The 17,612-nt window shown below is 41.9% G+C and overlaps 3 protein-coding genes across 7 annotated transcripts in view; 1 reads left to right on the top strand and 2 right to left on the bottom strand.

The window, feature by feature from the left end:
- The window catches only part of TARBP1 (TAR (HIV-1) RNA binding protein 1), a 34,818-nt gene extending 28,219 nt beyond the window's left edge, over positions 1–6,599 (top strand). For both annotated transcript variants that reach the window (XM_061365678.1, XM_061365677.1), the window contains 6 exons: positions 530–611; positions 1,410–1,581; positions 1,866–2,057; positions 2,987–3,111; positions 4,247–4,383; positions 6,215–6,599. In XM_061365678.1, coding sequence (XP_061221662.1) covers positions 530–611; positions 1,410–1,581; positions 1,866–2,057; positions 2,987–3,111; positions 4,247–4,383; positions 6,215–6,374 — 868 coding nt within the window. In that variant the 3' untranslated portion in view covers positions 6,375–6,599. The remainder of the gene's footprint in view (positions 1–529; positions 612–1,409; positions 1,582–1,865; positions 2,058–2,986; positions 3,112–4,246; positions 4,384–6,214) is intronic.
- Positions 6,600–6,994: 395 nt separating this feature from the next.
- LOC133218861 (cytochrome c oxidase assembly factor 6 homolog) lies at positions 6,995–8,765 on the bottom strand. The gene is made up of 2 exons (XM_061365679.1): positions 8,528–8,765; positions 6,995–7,426 (listed from the first exon to the last, which is right to left on the bottom strand). Exons 1-2 carry the CDS (start codon positions 8,669–8,671, stop codon positions 7,331–7,333), a joined length of 240 nt encoding a protein of 79 aa, XP_061221663.1. The 5' UTR covers positions 8,672–8,765; the 3' UTR covers positions 6,995–7,330.
- A 5,414-nt stretch (positions 8,766–14,179) lies between these two features.
- Positions 14,180–17,612, bottom strand: part of SLC35F3 (solute carrier family 35 member F3) — a 168,749-nt gene continuing 165,316 nt past the window's right edge. For 3 of the 4 annotated variants that reach the window (XM_061365673.1, XM_061365674.1, XM_061365676.1), the window contains 2 exons: positions 17,003–17,092; positions 14,180–15,849 (listed from right to left, as the gene is read on the bottom strand). In XM_061365673.1, coding sequence (XP_061221657.1) covers positions 15,605–15,849; positions 17,003–17,092 — 335 coding nt within the window. In that variant the 3' untranslated portion in view covers positions 14,180–15,604. The remainder of the gene's footprint in view (positions 15,850–17,002; positions 17,093–17,612) is intronic. The other variant, XM_061365675.1, reaches the window with a different exon arrangement.

Here is a 17,612-nt window from a genome sequence, read left to right as displayed (position 1 = left end):
ATAAAGAACTTCTCCCTTATATCTAACCTGAACTTTCCCTGTTTAAGTTCAAACCCATTACCCTTTGCTTGTCCAATCACTACAGTCACTAATGACTCTCTGCATCCTTATAGGCCCCCTTCAGATACTGGAAGGCTGATATGAGGTCTCCACGCAGCCTTCTCTTCTCCAGGCTGAACAGCCCCAACTTTCTCAGCCTGTCTTCATACAGGAGGTGCTCCAGTCCCCTGATCATCCTCGTGGCCTCCTCTGGACTCATTCCAACAGTTCCATGTCCTTTTTATGTTGAGGACACCAGAACTGTACACAATACTCCAAGTGAGGTCTCACGAGAGCAGAGGGGCAGGATCACTTCCTTCGACCTGCTGGTCACACTCCTTTTGATGCAGCCCAAGATACAGTTGGCTTTCTGGGCTGTGAGCGCAATAATAAATATGATCAGGTTGCCTTATTCCAATTTGATAATTAAAGAAAAAATTCAATTACACTGCGCTTTTTGTGCATCTTGCATTACTTTCTGCAATTGCAGGAATGCTAGAAGGAACTGGCAGCGAATCCAAGATCACTTCTTCTTTGCAACATTTCATCCACTTAAGGATTACAGTCTAGAGGCAAGTCTGAAGTTATTGCTGATCTTTGTTTAGTTTTACAACTGTTTTTATTTTCCTGTGTATGTTCTAATGTAGGATGAATAGTGATCAACTATTATTCATTTAAAACTGAGAAATTACTTCACCTAATTGTGATGGATTTTAGACTAATGCTGCAGCTTAATTGTCTAATTAATACTGTGTTAAAAACCTAGGTTAGTTAAAAAGTGGTGTATTTGATGAATTTGCCCATCTGTGGGAGTTAATCAGGTGTTATATATGTGAAGAGGTACTTCTAATAAATGAAGAGCATATACTTAATCACATGTAGTTTGTTAGGATTTTTAAGGCTTCCGTTCTTAGAAGTAACTTTTGAGGATGCTTAAAATTGATGTGAATGGATACAAATCTATAACTTCTAGAGCACCTTTTTCATCTATTCTTTTTGCTATAGCTTAAATAACTGACAAATGAATAAACACTAAGGAAAGGAAGGCAGGCAAAAATACTGGTGCAGAGCAAAATAAAACATAAAGGAACTGAAAACACAAGATAAACATGAATGTTAAAAGGGGTATGTGTGTTTAAAAAATGTCTAACTGGAGAGTGCAGGAGACTAGATCTATGAAAATTTGGGATAGCACTGTATGTAAAGTGATCAATGAGAGATACATTAGTAAGTTATATCAAATACAAAGAAAAACAAGTATAAGATCACGGAATGCTAGATGAGGTATTTGTGGTAAAATTACTACAGATTAATTATCTGTTTTGCTTGCTTTAGTGGTGCTCTGCTAATAACACTGTATTACACTGCAGACTATATTTTACATTCTTCCCCGCCTTTCGGAGCTTGCTGAAGATGAATGGATCTCACTCTCTAAATTCGATAGATTCACTGACATTCCTTTGCCACCAGCATTTCAGTGGTATCATTCTCGAACAGAACTTCGTGATCTGAAACCAAGTGACTGGTCTCAGCAAGACATGGGTAAATTATAGCTAATAATATAATATATTATTATATAATTATTATATAAATATTATATATTATATAAATATTATTATATATAATAATGTTAGCTGTATACATATGTGTTCAATCTGATCTCTGTTTCTTAGCTGAAGTAGACTTCTATGTATGTGAGCAGAGTATATACCATAAAACAGTAAATGACTAATGGTGTCTACAGTATTACCATTTAGGTAATCTTTACTGAAGCAGTAGTTTTGCTATCACTTGCCTATCTGTATGACTAGTAATTGTTTTTATAGGTTCAAATTCAGCTGAAACAGATAGCCAGACAGAATGGACTGATGTTCAGAAAAAGATTATACCCTGGAAAAACAGTACTCCTAGTTTAGACCTGGAAATGGTATGTCAGGACCGTGCTGCTAAACTTGGTAAATCAAACAGCAGACTGATTGTGGTGGCTTCTCTTATTGATAAACCTACCAATTTAGGAGGTAAGGCTGATGGCACATCTTATTTTAGACCAGTTGGATAATAGTAATGAATTTTATTTTATGTTGATAATTAGAAAACTATTTAAGGACTGCTCAGAGAAATAGATTACTATCTTGGAGAGGTGGTAACCAAACGAAATACTACCTGCTTCGGAAGAAGGGATCTTCTATAGTTTCATTTCAAGGGGGTTGGGGGAGGAGGAATTACACATAGCATGCATTAATTAAATAGAACTTTGCTGTTAAGTCATGCTCAGTTTCTTACTGCTTTTGTATTTTTTGTTACAGTTGAGTTTTCCACATTGTACATAGTTAAAGGAAATAATTTGCTTTTACGTTCTTTTTGGTAACGATTAAGCCAAATCTGATAGACCTACTAGTTTCTCATGATGTGAAACTAGTGCCTGTTCCTGATTAAGTGCTTTTCACAATGTCATGCAAGCTGTGATATAATAAATCCTCCAAATACTTTATTGCATTATACTTGCTGTTGTCAGCAGTTTAAATAACTTCAGTGAGACTGTTAATGAAAAATAAGCCCACAACCTGGTGCTGTCTGCATTGTAATGTGTCATTCTCTCAATGTAATGTCATTTAACAGGTATAGGTTTTATAGCTTAAGCATGTGTTTGTGTGTCAGTCCATCCCTGTTGAGGCTTGTAAGCTGACCCATTACTCTGTAGAAGCACAAGGTCAGATATAATACTTTTCTAATTTTTATCTTTCTGATAAGTTACAAAACTTTTTTCCACCTTGGTAAATTATATGGAACAAGGTGTGGCTTGGAAAAACTGACGTAAAACTGATTAAAAATAGAGGACTAAAGTAACCATTTCTCTTGGATATTTTTGTCCTTTCTCAATTGCTAAAATATTCTGGGTTTGTGTTTATTTGCTACACAAAAATCACTTTAATTCTTCTATTCGCAGGTTTATGTCGTACCAGTGAAATATTTGGGGCATCTGCATTAGTTGTGGGCAGTCTTCATTATATACAAGATAAGCAGTTTCAGCATCTTAGCGTTTCCGCAGAGCAGTGGCTCCCCCTGGTTGAGGTGAATGGAAACATTTTAGTAGCTCAGAAGTGTACTGTACATCTTCAGTTCATCAAATGTATAGTTCAGTCTTTTTTTATCTGGTAAAAATGAACCTTTTATTTAACAGAAGCTCCCACTGTTATCGCTGAGACTTAATCTTAACTATTTTGGTATAAAATTTGGCTCAACCTCATAAAAATAGCTTATCACAGCAATAAGAAATTAACATTATTTTTAAATTGATTGTGTGAGCTGTCATTGTTACTCTATTTTTTATAGTGGTGAGTTGGAATTTAATGTGTATTTATAAATGTTAAGCAATGCTTCATTTATCTTGCTTGCTCCATTGCTTCTGGTAACTTTGTGGGGATGATCGCCAAGCTTGCCTGAAGCTAACTTGTGCCAAGCTTTTAGAACCTATTATCTAGCGTATAAAAATATGGGTTTAGATTTATATGTTTAGTATTTGGTAGAAAATGTTTGTGATATTTTATAATAATCAGTTTTTCAAGATCACTTTTAAGTCATCTGAATAATTGAGTGCAAATTTTTCACCACCTCCGCTCAGTGTTTATGTTCAGCCTATTCAGATTTTTCTTGATAGCTACAGTGTTTTGCCTAAAACAGAATAATGCTGATGGACACGTGTTGTCATGCCTAGTCTCTGCATAGAAGTGTACTGATGATAGAACTTCTGCATGAAGGCATTTAATATGAATAAGCAATTTAAAGAGTAGAGTGCAGACAGTTCTTCACTGCAAGCTATCACAAGTTGTAATGCAGGCACGTAAGGCAACTCAGCCTTGGTACTGGGTGTTGTATTGTTTTGGGAAGGAATTCCAGGTTAAACAACTATGCACCTTCTCCCTGTGATTCTTCTGCATTCAGATAAAAGGCTTGTAGCTGTCAGAATCATAAAAAGCCTTTTTGTTCATGGTATTCGTGGAGTACATTTTTTGTGACCTTAACCTTGTGTGATGTTGCTGAAGAGCTTTTAAAATGTTAAGCTATGCATATGGACATAGCTTTTGGAGATAAAAGTCATTCATCTTAAAAACAGTCTAAGTAAATTGATTTTCACGGTTACTTCAGAAGTTTATACAGATGGTGATACTTAAACAGTTGTGTATTTCTCTCTGCTTCTGATGGACAGGTGAAACCATCTCAGCTTGTTGATTATTTACAGCAGAAAAAAACAGAAGGCTACACTATTATTGGTGTGGAGCAGACAGCTAAAAGTTTTGACCTTACAGAATATTGTTTCCCAGAGAAGTCACTGTTACTGCTGGGGTAAGAACACACACACTTTTGTAAATTTACCTCTTGCAGTCCATCCCTTCTAGTAGTCAGATTTTGGTCATGTGAAAACCAAGTGGCAGTGGTGAAGGTGGATTTAGAGTGCAAAGTGATCATGGAGACAGCAGAGCTTGGCTTTGCGTGCTAAGGAGCAGGTGGTGTTGATGCCTGCTTCTGAATGATCCTTCTCCTAATACTTAATACGCTACCATAGAATAATAGAATGGTTAGGGTTGGAAAGGACCTTAAGATCATCAAGTTCCAACCCCCCTGCCATGGGCTGGGACCCCTCGCTCTAAACCGTATCACCCAAGGCCTCATCCAACCTGGACTTGAACACTGCCAGGGATGGAGCATTCACAACCTCCTTGGGCAACCTATTCCACTGCCTAAGCATCCTAACAGGAAAGAATTTCCTCCTTATATCCAATTTAAGCTTCCCCTGTTTAAGTTTTAACCCATTACCCCTTGTCCTATCACTACAGTCCCTAATGAAGAGTCCATCCCCAGCATCCCTATATGCCCCCTTCAGATACTGGAAGGCTGCTATGAGGTCTCCACGCAGCCTTCTCTTCTCCAGACTCAACAGCCCCAACTTTCTCAGCCTATCTTCATACGGGAGGTGCTCCAGTCCCCTGATCATTCTCGTGGCCCTGCTCTGGACTTGTTCCAACAGTTCCATGTCCTTTTTATGTTGAGGACACCAGAATTGCACACAATACTCCAAGTGAGGTCTCACGAGAGCAGAGGGGCAGGATCACCTCCTTTGACCTGCTGGTCACGCTCCTTTTGATGCAGCCCAGGATACGGTTGGCTTTCTGGGCTGCGAGCGCACACTGGAGCTTGCTCATGTTCATTTTCTCATCGACCAGCACCCCCAAGTCCTTCTCCGCAGGGCTGCTCTGAATCTCTTCTCTGCCCAACCTGTAGCTGTGCCTGGGATTGCTCCAACCCAGGTGTAAGACCTTGCACTTGGCATGGTTACACTGTAACTACTTTTTTAATGAGTGGAATTAGCAACAGCACAGATTATAGTTTTCCTGGTGTGGTAAGAGGTACGTACCATCAGTTCATTTCAGTTACTTGGGACCCTGTGCATGTAGGCTGCAGTTTGCTCAGCAAGAAGGGGTGTGCCTGTTTGCTCTGCTTAACTTGGTGAGGACTGGAGCGGAGTGGAAGCATGCATAGCTGGGAGATGCTTTAAAAATCAAGGATGAGGCACAAGACAAAGCAAGTTTCTGCAGTACAAGCAGAAGCTGAGACAACTTCAGAGGAAAGCAGTAGTAAGTTCCTATAGGCAGTCAAGCCTCATATGTGACAAAGGGAAGGCTACTTGAAGAAGTCTAGAGGAAAGTGCCTGCAAGTCAGAATTGTGGGGTCACCAAGTGAGACCAGGAAGAAGGGCAGAAATACTGGGTTTTCAAACCTTTTTATATGTAACTTGTCTTCAGAATGTAGTTTTCATCATTGCTTTGTTCTCTTCTACTTAAAACCACAGTTCCAATTACCAATAGGTAACCTTTAGTAACTTCTGGTGTGCTCATTCTGAAGAGGTGAAACACTTCCAGTTCAAGGCTCCAATCAGTCTCGACATTCCCTCATACCAAGACCTCACTGAATGTAAAGTGGGCAGTTAGAGCTTCCCTGTTGAGCCAGCAGCTTCATGCCCAGATCATTTCCTATACAGCTGTTCACTCGTTTCAAAATAAAGGCAGAGAGGAAGTCTTCATATTGGGTGTTCAGCTGTTGCTGGAGCAGTGAACTGATTTTTTTTCTGACATGAAAGCTTAGTTAGGTCTCCTGTGTTTTCTTTTTTCTTTACTAGAAATGAACATGAAGGAATCCCAGCAAACCTGATTCACCACCTGGATGTCTGTGTGGAAATTCCTCAGCAGGGCATCATTCGATCCCTCAATGTTCATGTAAGCGGAGCTCTGCTGATTTGGGAGTACACAAGGCAACAAGTCATCAAGCAAAAACAGTAGAAATAACTGTCAAGAGTTCTGTGCCTTATAGTACAGATGGGTGACTTCCTATGGTGCTACAATGTGAAATTCTGAATAGGCGACATACAAACTCAGGGTGAATGGGGATTCTTCAGTTTTGCATGTTTTATTCTCCGTAATGTTCAGACTGACTTTTAAATGCCTTAATACTGTACCTCCTTAAACAAAACCGTTGCATTGGAAATAAATACTATTTATATTGCATGTGGTGTGGGGGATTTTTTCCTACTATTAGAACATCAGTATAGTGTGTGAAGAATCCCAAACTCAAAAAATAAGTTTTTACTGCAGTTACTTCAATTGTGATGACCATGCTTGAAATGAAAGTGGTGCCTTCCTATAACCTCAATCAAAACTTACTGCAGCCAAAGCATTCTGTGCCTCCAGCATGTTTTTCAAGGTATATTCACTTACATTAAATGCCACCCCATGCATTAGGTCTTCTAATAGCTGCTGTTTTATAAACTGATGTCTGACTTTACCACATATATCAAAGTATTTTAAAATACAGTTTAATGACAAATACAAATCATATTATACCAGCACCTCCTTTTGACCAAGGAAGTTGGAATGGACTTTTTATCTTAAGGAAAAGCTGGTTAACTTACTGAAAAACAGTTTTATTGTTTTCTTCAGAATTATGTTACATTATTAAAAAATCCTGTATTCCCATGAAACAATTTGACTAATTGCACATTCAAAATCTTAATTTTTGAATAGCCCTGCACCTTATTTCTTTGACTTATTCTCATGAAAAAGCTATCCACGACCATCTTTTCCCAGAAGACACCTGAGACCTGGTAACAGGAGCAGCAGTGTGCATTTCAGGAAGACAGTTTGGTTACCAGTTCTTGAGCTCAAGCAGCTTCTGTCACTTTCTCGTGCTTTTTCCTTCCATAGTTATTCTCACTAGATTCATTTTGAAAGCAGAGTAGCTAGGACTTCCCAGCAGCTTCTGGAGGTTGATACCCTTCTGTTTCAAGCTTCTTTTTATATTTTAAAAAGTCTCTTCTTTTGTCAAAATATTTAACCTGTTAAAAAAAAAGATATTTGGAAGAAACTGGCAGAAAAAGAGGCTTTGTGCATCACAAAAAGAACAAGGAATAATGACCAAACTTGAGGGGGATGTTAATACATTAGTTAGGAGCTTCTTGCTCTGTTGAAGAAATTAAGAGTGGAGTATTTGTTTTGTGGATTTATTTTTTTTTTATCATTTTGAAAGTGAACTTCAGTTTCCTGCCATAACCACCCCATTACTTCCATAAGCATCTGATAAAACCAGTCTATTGCTATTTTCACTCCTATGAATAAAGATTACTTGTAATGCAAAGATTATAAGCCCAGCAGCTTTTCTATGGTATTGCATCCTATGTAACCTCTGAATTCATTGCCTGGAGCCAATGATGTGCATGCTGCAAAGCACTGCATGTGAAACCATCATCACCAGAGATGACACACAGCAGAAATGCAGCGTTCAAAGTGTAAGTCACTAAAGCAACTGTGAATGTACTTGGGTTTCTGTTACCAACTTCAGTCCATTCAGCCCCTCAGCCACTGCTGTTTGCAAGAGAGCATTTAAAAAGGTTAAGAACTACAGCTTGAGCTTAGGGAAACTAGAAGGCACAACATGAGTGGGCTACATGGAAGTCAACGGTTTACTGTGAAGTTACACCGCATAAAGGGTATGCACAAGGCATCAGATAGCCTTCTTAAGATGCCATGCAAGTGCAAGCCCAGTGTGTGGCCTCCCTTTTGTACTAGCCTTTTCTCTTTAGTAACTTCTATGCACTTCCACACGCTTTTGAGCATCTTTCAGAACTTTTTTTAACTAAACAATCTGCCTGTATGCTTGCGTAGTTGTGTATTTATCTGAAAGTTGATTGTGATTTCCTTCCCCTTTATACCATGCGCTTCAATCTACTTTTCACAGCTCCCAGCTCAGTTAGTGCTCTGCTCAGGAGTTGTAATTTTCCTACAAGACAAAAAGCGTGCAAACCAAGGTACGTTTCGAAGGGTGCGGGGCTCTCCATGAGAAAGCGTTAGCACGCGTTCTGCAATGCAAGAAGCCAGAGTTGCCATCATTAACGCGGTAAGTAGAGGCCGAGGTCGCGCCCGGCGCGGCGGCTGCTCACCCACTGCTGCGGGCACAGCGACTCGAAGGACAGCCGCAGCTTCTCGCACTTGGAGGCATCATCCCCATGGTTGTCCATGCACTGCCAGAACTCGTCCCGGGCCCCCCAGCAGGCCTTCCTCTCCTCCATCGTTGGCGCCGCCATCTCTCTGCCGACCTGAATGCAAACGGCGGTGTGTCCGAGCGGCACCGGGCCGGCTGCGAGCCGGTCCCAAGGCACCCGAGGAACCGGCTGCCGGAGCGCACTGCTGCGGGAGAGGCCGCAGACCAGCACCGCCTCAGCCGCTCGGCGAAGGTCACGGCCCCGGAAGCGGTGCGGCGCCTTTCCTAGTGCGCAGGCGCAGTCCCGGGCGAGATTGGCCACGGGACATGGTCGCCATGGGGACGGAGATGCGGGATCCCGCCGCGGGCCGGGCCGGACTGGGCTTCCCATATCATCCCGTCCCAACAGTTCGGTTCCCCCCGCCAGGCCCTTCAGGGGTCCCGCTTAGTGAGAGGAGAGCCCTGGGTGTGTGAAGGGTGTGTTTCACACCCCAGAGACACCCCAGCCGGGCGCCGGGTGAGCTCAGCCGAGCGGCAGCACCGGGAAAGAACCCTGCGGTGCTGGTAAAGAACACCCAGGAGCGCACTATGTTCGTTATTTTATTTGGGAATCGGTGGCGTTTCCATGTGGTAGTCCCTGCAGCTGAGGACCTGGAAGTCTTATTTTATGCATCATCATTTGCCTAGCAACGCGGGGCAGTGTTGCAGTTTGGAAAGCGATCACCCGTGTTGCCGTAGTCACCCGCTGCACTCGTGGGAAGGGTGGCAGTTTGGTGCTGGGAAGAGCCCAACTCCGCCGGGTGCAGAACCACTGCCAGCTCCCATGCTGATGGCTGGTGCTGCCTCGGGTGCATGAGGCCGCTCGGCAGCCGGGCCAGGGAGAGGGGGAGCTGCCGACCTACCTTGAGCTGGTTTTCCTTCTCAGCATGCAGTAACAATTCCCACTGGTGGTTATGGGCATGCTCATCTGGTTCTCCTTGCAGGTGGCTCACTTACCTCTATATCAGGAAAGGTATTTTCAGAGAAGACCAAGGATTTGTGCTTCTTCTGCAGAGTACCTTATAAGCCAGCCAGAACCGGAGGGGATTTCATTGGTCAAAACACCTAACCAACCCCTTCAAAGGGAATCTTTTTGAAGCGAAGTAAATGTGACTGCTGCTGTACACTGTACAGTATATAACAGCCCATATTCTCATCCCTGCCTGTTTGCTTAACTACCTTCTGTTGATTAGGCTGTGATAGGTAAAAAGATAGAAATCCAGTAATTTAACATCTAACAAAACAGGCGGTTTAAGGTGAGTGGAAGCCACTACAAAAGTAGAATTTCAATTAATGCTTTTCTGTTGAAAAGAATTAATATAGAAGTAAATTTATATTCCTGCTTACTTGGACCCCTTTTGCACTCAAGGTTTTGCAAAGCAAGCTTTTACAAGCATGAATATTGAAAAGAAAATTAATGCTAAGTCTCAGGACTGAAACACGATAATAGGAAATGTCAGTTGTGTTTTAGATTTCAAAATTTATGGTGCATGTAATGTTGGTTTGTTACTCCATTGTAGAAACGAAGTGGGTAATATGATTATGTATAATTAATCGCAAAGCCTAAATAGCACACCTGGGATTTGTGATAAATAGTTTATTCTTTAATGATCTGTAGCCCAAGAGATACTCAGTGGACACAATTGTAAATAGCTCCATGTAATGGATATTATGGAAATTTAGTGATCTGGTTTTAAGAAAGTGCATGGATAGGAAAAAGGTTTCTCTAATACATTTTTAATGGCAATATTTCCATTTGGTTAAACTGCTATCAGAAGGAGATGGATTTTTTGTTGTTTGTTAGCCAATTCTAAGTATCTATCTTTAGTCTCTTACTTTTGGGAAACGTGCCCAGTATTATAAATGGGATATTTATAATATCGGGCAGAGGCAAACGTTCTAGAAAGAGGGGAGGCTGAAAAAATTCCAGGTTTGTTAGGTGCACTGCTGGCTACAGTTGAAGCCTTTGAATTATGTTTCCATTTAGCTTTTAGTGAGATAGATGTTATTAAAGAAATAGATACCTGTCATAAAGACTTCATGTCGAGTTTTATGGATATCCTTTTAACAATAACCTGCTTTAACGTCTTTGGATTGAGTTAGCAAGAATTTAGGGTTTTGAATGAATAAAGAAGGAGGAGTGTATGGTGAGAAGGAAAACTGTAGCTTTTGTTTGGCAGCCTTACCAAATCAGTTTTCTGAATCCCTAAGAAAATGTGCATTGTAAAGTTCTTTTTCAACTAACTGGGGCTCTTACCTTGATTTCCTCATAATGCTGTCTTTGCTGGGTCAACAGTGCTGTGTCTTCGCTGTCACACTAGGGAGTGCCAGTGTGGCATCAACATTGAAAATTAAACACATGGCCTGGGACACTGAGATGGAGACTTGGCTGTGGCTGCATCAATTAGCACAGGAGGGGATTTGACTAGGAAGAACTAATCCGTCTGTGCGGGCTGGTATGGACACAAAAGGACAAAGAATAGACAGAACAGCAATTTTTATCTTCTCCCAATCTCAGTTTAGTGATCTGAAGCCTGCTGAGAAAAGGTTTCCTTGTCTTTGTGACATCTCGTGGACATCAATGGAGAATTCCTTGAAACATAGTCTGAAAATCAATAGGCTACCTAGACAAGTGGCAATTACGACCACCAGGGAGTGACAGGGGGGTTGGAACTAGATGATCTTAAGGTCCTTTCCAACCCTAACTATTCTATGATTCTATGATGAAGAAAACAGAAAAACCCAGCAGCTGGAGGTTTAGGATTCTTCTGAGGTGACAAAAGTAATTCACGTTAATTATAGGCATTGTTTTTAATGCCAATATTCCATTTTTGTTTAGTTGTTAGGAAGAAAGAAAACAGAAGAAGGAGTATTTTGGGAAAAGCAGTCAATGGTAAGGTGGGAAGACTAATTCTTACTCTTCTATTGGTTCCTGATTAGCAATTGTCTAACCCTACCAAGGATGAGACAAGCTTGCTTTGCAGCAATGTTGATGCTCAGCCTTTTGCAGGAAAGCTAGGTGGGAAACTGGGAATCTGCCTGTTCAACAAGCAGACTTCAACTTTCAAAGCTGTGTAAATGATAGAAGGAAACTCATCTGAGTTTCATTTGGATGCCTTCACATTTCTGTGGCATGTTATGTACTAAAAGCAAAGAAGTGGTTTCTAGTTCTCTCTGAGACTGAAATACATCCTAAAAATCTTTCTAAAAAATCCAGCTGCATTCCTGTATTCAAGTATTGTATTTAATAATGCATCAGCTGCACCAATTACTTATAGTCACTATAAACATTGTCTGTGGAGGGTACCAGATGGGATTGCTTACACATTCACAAAGGCAACATCATTCTCAAACATGATATTTGTGCCCAAGATCAATATCAATTTTCTTAGCAGCCAAGCTAGCAAGTGACATGCCTTTGACCAAATCCAAAATTACACAATGAAAGAGATGGTTTTGTTTACAAGTCATGAAGGCATTTAAAACGTGTAATTGGCCAAAAATCACAAGGAGGGTATTAAGCAACTTACTCTGCTTACTAGGCTGCAGTCATTTTGAAGTTTGGCAGCTTCAGAAGCCAGAGGGACAGAGAGACCTATTGCTGGCAAATAGCAAAGCTGTGTTCACTGGCCCATAATGTGTACTCATAGCCAGCAGGGCAGGAGACCCAAGCTGAAGTTCATGTTTTATAAGTCCTTACAAATCTGTCTGCTCGGACCTCTAACAGGTAGAAAAATGTAAGGCTTATTATTTTCAGAAACATTTGTTTGAGTTACTGCTCCTGTCCTTAGGACTGTGATTTCCTCTTAAAAGAGTATTTTTAGGCTGCAGGTGTGCATCTGTTCCTTTGACTTCCTTTTTGCTTTCACAAGATCTTTCAGCTCCTTTTTTCCTTATTTCTCTTTCTAATGTTCAGGACTTTTAGATAAGGTGCAGGGATTTTTGAAATGCCCTAGAACATGACAGCTGAAGAAGAATATCTCATTGCTTCTCTTTCAAGAGTTTTGAGCTAATTAAATTTACCCATCAAAATCTATTTGCTGATAGCAGTTTCTGCAAAGACAGCTTGCATGACACCTGGGCTGTGAAAGAAGCTTCTCAGTCTTGGCAAGGAGCAACTCAGGTTTGGAGGCCTTGAAAGACTTGGTTCTTTCTGTAGGACACATCAGGGAGATGGAGCCAAACTCATTATAGCTTGTGACTTCAGAGTAAGTATGCAGATCCCGTTTCTTCAAGTGAATTGTAGCAAGGGAAAGGTGAGTGTCTTCTCTTGGAAAATGTTTCCCAAAGGCATTTCTGTCCTGATACCATCAGCAGCTCTTCTGTGCTCCTGCTTCACACCAGCTGCTTTGTCCCTGGCTTCTGTTCTTTCCCCATTCCTTGAAGAAATCCATGTCCCAGCCTGCTTTCTGAGTCCAGGTAGTCCAGGCACAAGGTATTGCCTGAAGAAATATAGGTAATTTAATCTGATTAATTTGTCTGTGTGTAATTTACAGTTGCTTAACATGTTTGCTCAGCTCCTACTCGGGAGAGAGTTTGTAATAGAGTGCTGTTTGAAATCACAGCCCTTGCATGTATTTAGTCTGTACTCAGAAAGGATAAGCCAGCAGAAGCAATGACAGTTGCATCAGGCAAATCACAGGGTTTTCCTGGTGCTGCTATTCATTCTGGTGCATAAACTCCCCCACAATCCTATGGAATGTTAAAAAATTAATCTGTCATTTTAGTAATAAACATACATTAGTTGCAGTTTTTGAACTGGCATTTAGAGCCTTTTGGATACCTATGAGACTGCATCAAACACACAGTGAAATGGAGTGCAGAGACAACAGAAGATGCTACTTATTTGGACTAAGGAAAATGGAAGAACTATTTGTACATTCTTCTGTGTCTTTGCCTCAGGCAGGGGCTTGGGGACGGTGTGGATTACTTCAAGGATGACAAAATGATATGCCCAAAGTGGAGTAAACTTTTAATATGAGAGCTTTGAGATCAGGACTCTCAATCAGTTATTAGAGTTGTACCTGGGCTCCTGTCCTGTGCCTTACCCTCCCCTGCTTCCAGAAGAAATAGGTTAAAGATCCAGGTGTGTAAGACTGAATGGGACAGTGGTTCTGAGCAGCTTCCCACAGCCTCAGATCTTTTGCCTGTGTGTATTATCTCTGTTTGCAAGTCTTCAGTATCTGTTTGGTCATGAAGAGGTTATGAAGATATGGATAAAAAAACATATGGCCAAGGCTAGGGCCTAATGATTAATGTACAAATTTGTGTCCCATCCATTGCCCCTAAATACCTGTTAGCATATGCATGTATGGCTGCTCACCAGTGGTTTCAAAGGAAGCTCAGCTTTTCTTTTCATCTGCTTCTGCTGGACATGTGTTTCCTGACTGATGCCTGACGTCAGCCTTCCAGAGGGATTTGTCCAGGAAGACTACAGCAGACTTTGCTGTCAAAGACAGACTGGCAAGGGTTGCATTCTATCCCTTTTGATTGCTTTGGCCCAATACCACCCACAGTAAAACAGGAATAGAAGTGCAGTCAAGAGAAAGAAACAGATAGCATTGACTGAGGCTGAGTTTAAAATCTTTTATTATTCAGCTTTGCCAAACAGATAATGGAATCTGAAGTTGCTTTGCTAAAATGTTTTGAAGTGGATGCCACCCCTGCCTGAGACAAAGAGGACCTCAGTGGCAGCAGGGACCCTTAGGCTATGGCAGCAGTTCAAAAGAACACTTTTAATTTTGTATGCAACAATGTAAACTTCAAAAATAGTAAACTATAACCCTTCCCCCCCCACTTTTTACATAGCATGTGATCTATCACAGATAGAAATTTAATGGCGAACCAAAATCGCGTAAGTAAACATCCTGGTGCTTACAAGTTTCATAAAAAGTGTTACATTTGATGTAAATATCTCACATTTTTACTCTTAACACTCACAATTATGGAGTAAAAGCAACTGGTGATTCACCCCCTTAGTCCGTGCTCTCAGACTGTGCATCAGCAACCACGCTCCTGCCAGCCCCTTTTGATCGTTTTTGGTTGGCTTGTTCCACACATGACCAAGACTTCCCCTTCCTCACACTGGTGTTAATCAAACGCAGCTTCACACAGGGGTAAAACCTGTGTAAGTGAGAAAAGAACCAGGTCTGCTGCACGCAAACGTACGTGTTCCCACAGAAGCCACGGCGTGTATGGGGCGCACGTCCTGATGTCAGTGGGAATCTGGGGTCCCCTGGGGCCGCGAGCCTGAGCCCTGCCATTGCAAATGCCTCTTGGCAGGACCTGGTTCTGCGTGGATAAAGACAAGAGTTCTGTAGAAGGCACTGGATTTCTCTTGCATGATTTTAAACGTGGACTACAGTCATGTGCAGAATAAGGAGATTAGGGCTCTAGACTGCTTTCTCTCTAGTGCTTTAGTGCAAGCATTTTTAGCGCTTAAATTTTCTCCTGACTGCAGCGCAACATGCGCTCATGTACATAGAGTGATTTCCAAACCTCCTCCCTTCTTTCCACTCTTCCCCCCCCCGTCTTCCAGTCCCAGAAAATTTCCCTTTTATTTTCCTTGACAACTTTCAGAGTACAGCTCTGGTCAAAAATAAAGGTGTGATGTAGCATAGCATTTGTTTCTTTTAAATCACAGTGTGCAATGCATCATTCGGTACCTAATGTTCAAAATGTCTGCCCTGCATTTCATGAAAATCATTCTTTAAAATAACCAATGCAAATATATATTGACTATATATTACATTCATTTAAAAAGAGAAGAGAGGTTCTTGGTTTGCAGTTTTTTTTTCAGTGTACTACTTAAGTGAAAGGTCTGATGTGAAAAAAGTACAAGCAAACTGGACATGCCAAGATTCAATGCCTTAGATGGTGATCATATCAAAACTGTACAGGTATGTACACCGTGTTGGACAGGTGTGCTTCTTTCCAAGAAAAGACCTTTGCATCATCATAGATAAGGTTAACCACAAAGTTTTGTTAAAAAGAGCATTTAATGAGAAAAGGATGACATGGAGGGACGAGTTCTCCGGCTTTTGTTAGGCAGTCCTGAAGCAATGTCTCCGTTCCCTTCGGGGATTTCTTCCTTCTTCCGGACTTTGAGACGCGTGAGGAGCTTTATTACCCAGACGTCCCACTCTTCTGGCAAGAGCAACAGGAGAAAGCCCAGGCCAATAATGATAATGGCGATCACCCGGACACTGTTGAAGACAATTTCACTCGTGTAGTGATCAACAACTGTGTGGGACATTGAACAGCTGTTATTACATGGAACAAAGCATTAGGACAGTATCCCTATCCCTCCCCTTTGCCTCCCCAGCTCTGGAGGCAGGCTTCAGCAGGAGAACATGGCCATGGAGGCAGTGGTGGCAGGAACACTACTCTTCCTGCTGATTTAGCACATAACAGGGTATGGCCCCCTTCAGAGCAGGCAGAGCTGGCCTGTGGGCTCAGCATGCAAAAGGCACAGCACCTGGAGCTGCAGTTATTGTCTGCAGTGGCATCTTCTCCCTTGCTCGTCGACAGCACAGGAACTCCCACTGAGGTCCAGGTACACAGAGAAAGGGGCATCTCCTTCCCCAGCACAGCAGCTCCTTCGTGCTAATGTTAATTCTCACCCTGACAGCCCCACTGAGTAAGAAACCCTGTGGACACTAAGCCATGCACGTGCTCTGTGGGATCACACCACTTGGTACCAAAACCTGCCAGGGCAGCCAGCAGTGCCCGGCCCTTCATGCCTGTAGTCAGCACAAAGCTGGGAGCTTCTGCCTGCACCGTGGCACCAGTTCAGCCTGGCTGGCTTTGGGAGAGGTGGCTCTGGTTTGAGCCGGGGCTGCCTCTGGACTCTCCTGCCCAGCACTCTCGGGCTCTGCAGTCTCTTGGCAGTGAATTTCAGTCAGTGAAATGTACCAGGCCGTGCCCAAAACTGAATTGTCCAGAGCTCTTGAAAGACACCTGCAATGCTGGTTACCAAGGCAAGCAGAATTACTAGTATCTGTTTGCTTTAAAATATAAGCAATTTTATTTGTTTCAATTTAGCGTTAAGCCTGCCCAGCAGAAATCATTAAGAATTGATTTCTGCTTCATCTGTGAGTTGTCATCCCAGCCCCGAGATCTACTTTGAAAAACAAATCTACTTTGTTTTTCAGGAGCCAGGCTTCTGCGGACAGTAATTTAAAAAAGCAATTTTAGAGATTATGAATATTCATGTAATGTTAGACAACACATTTAACATATAAAGAATGCACTTTTTATCTAGGTTATCTCCATCAGTCTTTGAGAGAAGATGCAAAGCATGTTTAATAAAGCTATTTGATTCTATCCCTGCTCTGCATTTGAAAGGCCACAGATTTAATTTATTCATTAAGATGCAAAAGACAGAAATCCTTACCTGCATTCACTGGGACACTCAGCACAATTCCAAGAGAAATCAAGGTGGGGTAGGTAATAGCAATCCCAAAATTCAGTAGAATATTGAATGCTGAAGAAGGAAAGGAAAACACTTTTTACTACAGTGAAACTAGGCAGAGAGCCAAATCACTCTTGTTTCAAGGCGATTAGCTTCAGCAAAGTCGGGAGAGCCTCGCCAGTACTGACCACATCAGGAGCTGGGGCTGACTGTATTCTAGTAGTACCTATACATCACACAGCCCAGTGATCTCTTGCCAGTTGCTGCACTACTTGCTCACAGAAACCTTCCATTTGAATCCACTGGTAAGTAAACTGGAGTTACTTGTAGAGCCAAGTGTTGTGACTGTTCTGGGTAAGAGGAGCTGGGACTCAAGATAGGTATGGAAAGGGCTATTTCCAGTAGAAACAAATGGAACATTCTGGGAGATGCAATGCCATCATCCTGTGTAGTGAGCAACTATGGCAGCACAGTCCACATATCTAGTTTGACAGGGAAGAGCATCACACTTCTCATGACCATGACTCATTAAGGCTCAGATTTGGCATCCCTCCCAAGCTGGGCTCCCTTGGTGGCACAGCAGAGGCAGCAG

Source organism: Neopsephotus bourkii, unplaced genomic scaffold, assembly GCF_033783945.1.
Source record: "Neopsephotus bourkii isolate Nb327-2 ecotype Australia unplaced genomic scaffold, CSIRO-AGI_Nbou_v1 NB_1292, whole genome shotgun sequence".
NCBI lineage: Eukaryota > Metazoa > Chordata > Aves > Psittaciformes > Psittacidae > Neopsephotus > Neopsephotus bourkii.
Note: the sequence above shows the minus strand (reverse complement) of the source record. Positions and strands in the feature narration are given on the sequence as shown.